Source organism: Zeus faber (assembly GCF_960531495.2).
Source record: "Zeus faber genome assembly, chromosome: 9".
NCBI lineage: Eukaryota > Metazoa > Chordata > Actinopteri > Zeiformes > Zeidae > Zeus > Zeus faber.
The window spans coordinates 7,406,157-7,412,159 of NC_137197.1; the positions used below are offsets into that span (position 1 = coordinate 7,406,157).

Here is a 6,003-nt window from a genome sequence, read left to right on the forward strand (position 1 = left end):
AACACTCAATGAGTGATGTTCAGGACTTCCACTTGCAAGATTGTTTGTGCGCATGAAATATAGCTACTATTAGCTCTCGGATATTTTTAGTGCAGCAGCAGCAGGCACAGTTTCCTGGCAAAAGTACCTATTTTAGCTGTGTCATTTTTTTGGCAGGTCGATGCAGCCTGTTACTTATACATCCAGGGAGATTAAGCATGGGAAGCAGGCTGTTAGTGTTTCATTGTTTATCCACTCTATGGTGGTTGAACCCATGTGCCAGACTCACGTTTGAAACCCAAACACAAAAGTGCACCGATTACATTTGCATGTGGATTGCAATTGGATTATCTACTCATCTTAGGTGACAGGGAGATAGGAAGAAGGTAGCAGAGATTCACTGACTTTAGATAATGATAACACTATTTAATAGACCATCACTGTCCGGACAAGGTATTTATTTATTAAGTCATGGCATTGGATATAATGATTTGGGCTTTTTGGTCGATAAGTTAGTGTACGTTGACATTCTTAAATAGATCCATTTTATTCACATAAGCTAGACTAAGATTTCCACCAGACATAGGGAGGTGGCCACTTTCACACAGACAACAGCAGCGTTTTCAAGAGTCTTTCAGTTGATGAAATGAAGCAGGCTCCAAAAAGATCTGAAAATGTGTCTATAATACCACAAACACCGATCAGCCACAACATTAAAACCACCATTAATAACCACTAATATTGCGTAGCTATCCCTTGTGCCACCAAAACAGCTCTGACCCGTCTAGACATGGACTCCACAAGACCTCTGTCCTCTGGTTTTTGGCACGAAGACCCTAGCAGCAGATCGTTTAAGTCCTGGAATTTGCGAGGCAGGGACCCCATCAATTGTTGTTCCAGCACATCACAACCTTTTCAGCAATTTGTGCTACATTTGTTCTTCTGTGGGATCGACTTTGCTTTGCTGCTTTTACCCCGTGCACCAATGAGCCCATGGGCGCCCATGATCCTATCATCGGTTCACCAGTTGTCTTTCCTTTGAGCACTTTTGGTAGCTACTAACCACTGCATACTAGGAACACCCTACAAGACCTTCCGTTTTGGAGATGCCCTGACCCAGTCGTGGAGCCATCACAATTTGGTCCTTGTTAAAGTCGCTCAGATCCTTACACTTGCCAATTTTTCCTGCTTCCAAAACATCAACTTCAAGAACTGACTGTTCACTTGCTGCATTATATATCCCACCCCTTGACAGGTGCCATTGCAACAAGACGATAAATGTTATTCACTTCACCTGTGAGTGTTTTAATGTTATGGCTGATCGGTGTACAGTATACAGTATCTAGTCTGGAGATTAAATAATGAATGAATATACGTCAAAAGGGAAACAATGTCATTTGACGTACTGTAGAGAGTTGCCATGACCTGGTTATTTGGGTCAGACATGACAAGACATGTCAAGATGAGACATTTTCTACAGGGTGGGAGAAAGTCAAAGGCAAAAGGCTACCATGCTCCAGCAGAATCACAGGGCACGCTACTTTTCAGTCAACAATAAATTCAATCACGGAGCAATTGGAGTGTAGTGGAGTCTGTCTAGAGCGGAGCATTGACTTGCCAAGTCAATATACCCTGATTTCCCTCTGGAATTCTTGAAGATGGCAGCCCCTCAATCATCTGATTATGACTACTTAACTTAATCAGTTTCTGAGAAAATGAAAAAAAACAAAAAACACAAGACAATGCAATGGTCCCTATAAGCAAAGGATTTTGAGAAGCAGTGTAGTAAAGCCCACAATCAAATGACATACAGTATTTCTCTTTAAATCATGAAATTCAATGACATCGATTCAGATTAAATCACTTCGGCAAATAATCAAAATCTCGCCCATTACTGACATTCAAGAGGTTTTAAATAAAACTCCTAAAAATAAGAAAGGGCATGACAAAAACAAAACTTTTGAGGGAAAATAATGTGCAGTCACATCGCAGTACTGGAGACATTTATCAAAGCCCGACCAGCTGCTCAGCCAACCAGTCCGTGGTCACCTCCACCTTCTTGTGGTTTGCTCTCCCCAGCTGTGAGAGGGACAGGCCAGCTGTGATGGTGGCTGCGGTAGTCAAGAGGGACAAGCGTTCTATGAGTGCTAGCAGTGAAGAGAGCATGGGGAGCTGGTCCCAAATTAACCCTGAAGATGACCCCCACGAGGAGACCAGTAGTTTTATCCAACTGAGCGAGGGGTCAGTAACCGCCGCTCCAAGTCGAACTCATGCTGCTCCCAGTGCTGCCAATACCACCCTCACCCCTCTCTCTCTTCTGCTACTCCCCATCGCTGCTCTCACGTTTGCTGCCTTGTGCGAATGTTGTTTTACTCGGTGCTGCTGCGGTACAAGCCTGCCGGGGCGCCCATTCCACCCAGACCTCTCCATAAGTGGCACAGAAGCACCAAGCCTTGCTTCTACGCCCAACTCACTCAACTCCCCTAGCGCAAGGCCCCCGACCTCTAACATCCAATGCCGTTGGTTCAAAACATTCGTTTCTACCAAGAAATGTCCCATTCTTTTTGGACTTTCTTACTCTGGCTTCCTCCGCCTGTAGCCAGGAGACTGGATTTGATCACATTCTCCGCCTTTGCTCAGTACACTGTAGTATTTGGCTGGTTAGACTACGCTTCTACAAGGGGGTAATGGGAAACAACAAACAATGCCAATTGTTACGCAGCAGTTATTAATTCATATTAATTATTAATTAATATTATTACAACACTATTGTTAGTATTGCTGGCAGTAGGGTTTACAGGGAGGGGGGCTGTGAGTAGTTTTGCCGTGGCAGCAGTAGATGATGAATTCCTGTTGCTGAAATACCAGGCGGTGGTAGCTTTCTGGGCGCCCACAACTCCCTCGGCTTCCTGCAAGGCGTCCATCCACCTTGTTTACTCCAATCCATGTCCTGGTGACCCTCAGGCAGTGACATGGCAACACGCCGCCCCCCACCCCTTCCACCCTCCTCATCCACCCAACCCCTCTAACCGCGCCTCATCCTCATCTCCGGACGAGCTGGCCACCAGCCATTAATCACCAGCTTCTCACCAACAGCGTCCGATTCAGCTGCAGCTGCTATTTATACACTAATCGCCGGCTAATGAACAACACGGCGCACGTCGCCGAGCCTCGTTATTGTCCACTTCACAAGTCGGTGATCACGTCGGCCGTCATCAGGCGAGATGTGAGCGATGTCGTCCGTTGTTTTTGTTGATTTGCAGAAATGGGACCAGCAGCGCGTCCAGCCTGGGCCTGGCAGATCTGGACGCTTTCTCCGACGTGCCGTCGCAGAGCACGGTGATCAGGTGACTGTCAGCGACAAGTTGACAAGACATGCCGCCACCGACACATTTCTCATACCAGTGTCACTCTAACGCCATCGATATGGATTTCAATAAAGCAACGTAAAATGTCCTCACACGGTATCGCTGTTTATTTCAAGATATCTTCGCCCATTGTAGGGCAGCCTGGTGACTTAGTGACAGACAGGCAGCTGTGATTAAAAGTCGTATCACATGGCGGACGGCGGCTCACTTCTTATTATGGTGCCACTCTAACGCCGTGAAGGACGATTGCTTTTACCGACGCAGCTGGAGCGGCTTAATGCCATCGAGGACAAACAGGCGTTTGAAATGGCATCTTTAGAATGGCTTGAAAAGAGAAAAGAGAACATTTCACAAAAATAGGTTCATATACTTTTTTTTTTGCCCCCCCACTGCTGCAGTAAAGTTGGTTTTTTTTCCCCACACAAAGACCTCATTCAGAGATACACCTTCAAATTGGAGATTTATTTTTAATATTTTTTTTTTATTGGTTTCTTATTTATTTCCCACAGCGCAGAGACAGAGAAAGGCCACCACGCGGGGAACAAAGGGAACAGCCTTGGTAAGTGGAGTAAGTCCTTCTGCTTTGTTCATCTCTCCTGTTAAACTCCTGAGTGGATCAAGTGTGCGCAACGCCGCTGTGAAACACCCCCCAACTGTTAAAAACGGTTATTCTATTCATATTAGGGCTATTTTTCCCATCAAAAATTATTTTAATTAATCTTCTCGCATGCACTTGATAATCCGGAATTTGTTGCGGTAAAGACTGGTGCCTTGCTGAACCGAAAAAGCTTAACAGTCTGAATTATTTTTTTAATTAAACAAGAATAGCCCAAAGTGCAAAAAGTATCCAATGATTCAGTGCACTGAATAATTTAAGTCAAAATAATCTACTATTTCTGTGACTTTGTGCATAAATGTATCACGAACCAAAATGTACAGCTAATGTTGTATTTCAATTGTTTTAAATGAGCAAATATAAATACAAAAACAGGTAGCCCATGACGAGGATGTCTGTAGAGACGTTATTTAGACACGTGGTCCCATGTCTCCCGCGTCTTCCAGGGATCGTCTCGGTGAAACCATGTGACTCCAGTTTGGGCTCCAGGGACCTGCTGGTGGTGAACTGGGACCTGGAGCCGGAGGGCGTGGATTCGGAGCTCAGAGTGACCCTGCAGTGGATCGCCGCCTCCGAACTGGGCCTGCCTGCCCTCCACGTCAGGAAGTCCAAAGAAAAATGGGTCTCCAAGGTGGGTACAAACAAATACCAATATTGAAAATGTTGATTGGGCTGTATATTCGACTTCAGCGGCAAATGTAATGTGAATTGTTCAATTTGATTTTTACGTTTAAAAAAAAAAAAAAAAAAGGATATTTAAGGGTGTTTTCTGAAAGTATACTTAGCATATTTAGTACTTTTCATGTATTCACAATGAAGATACCAACATTGTGTTACTTAAGATGTGGTTGTATACATTAAAAATACATTTTTTAATGTATTTTTAATGACAAATATTACCCATTTTTAACAAGTATACCATATCAATGATGAGTCATACAAAAGCTGTACTTTAAATGAGTACTTAATATGAATGAGAAAAATACGCTTCAAGTATACTCTCAAAATGGGTAGATTATACTTCTAACACACTTTATATACAAAAAATACACATACAGCGCGGAGATTTATTTTTTGCGTGGGGTGTACTACAGTTGAAACCGAAGTCGGAACAGAGTTATTTGCATCTCCGGAATACTGTATTTGTACTTCAAAAACACTGGCTGATTTATATTTGTAATCTGACTTGATCCCTCTCATTCTCCGTACTGCTCGTTTTGCTCCTACCGCGCAGGATTTATTAAAACATCACATTATTTTCGAAACTAGGACTGTTTCACGGCTGAAAAAAAAGTGCATATTAATAGAACACTGAAGCCTGCGGCATTACCTAACTGCTGTCACGTGCGTCTCAGTTCCACAGAGTGGTCCAGCTGGCGTCTCAGAAGGCATGCAGGATCGCCGACCTGTTCGGCGCCGTGGTGCAGTTCAGCAAGCTCCACGAGAAGGAGAAGGAGGAAGGACGCTCCCCGTCCAGCCTGTTCGACTGGCTGCTGGAGACCCTTTAGGGCCGCGTCTCGGGACGGCATCCCGCTCACACTTTTCAATTAAAGAAAAAACCAAAACTGCTCCCCACCGTGCTCCCCGTCCCACGCCACACGGGCCCCGCCCATCGCACTGGGGTCTCCCGCTGTAGACTGAAAGCACAACCCCCAAAATCCCTCGACCCTAAAAGGGAGGCTGAGAAACCCTCCCCCTCCCCGCCCGCTCACCTTAACGGCTCCGTGGAAGATGTATCAACGTGGCTTTGTGGACAAGTTTCCCTTTAAAAAAGAGATAAACAAGCACATTTGAATTCCGGGTGTTTTCCAGAGATGTACTCCAGACACTTTTAGCGGGAATGATTTAAACCTTTAAACAGAGTTTTGCCGGCGGGTCTTAACTGCTTCATTTAAGATATTATAATTTGGGGGGAAAAAAAAAAAAAAAAAAAAACACGGTACAAATTCCACATACGCAAGAGACCCAAACCCTCCCCCACCCCACCCCACCCCCAAAAAAATTTTGTATGGACGTGATGGCAGGAAAAGAGGTTTCTGA

General features: G+C 44.6%; 1 protein-coding gene across 1 annotated transcript in view; it reads left to right on the forward strand.

Annotated features, from left to right (window-relative positions):
• sphkap (SPHK1 interactor, AKAP domain containing) overlaps window positions 1-5,471 on the forward strand; it is a gene marked incomplete at both ends in the record, with an annotated part of 53,313 nt that extends 47,842 nt beyond the window's left edge. The window contains 5 exons of the mRNA XM_080007536.1: window positions 2,059-2,220; window positions 3,243-3,326; window positions 3,857-3,906; window positions 4,410-4,594; window positions 5,319-5,471. Of these exons, the coding sequence (XP_079863662.1) occupies window positions 2,059-2,220; window positions 3,243-3,326; window positions 3,857-3,906; window positions 4,410-4,594; window positions 5,319-5,471 (634 nt within the window). The remainder of the gene's footprint in view (window positions 1-2,058; window positions 2,221-3,242; window positions 3,327-3,856; window positions 3,907-4,409; window positions 4,595-5,318) is intronic.
• Between the last annotated feature and the right edge of the window lie 532 nt (window positions 5,472-6,003).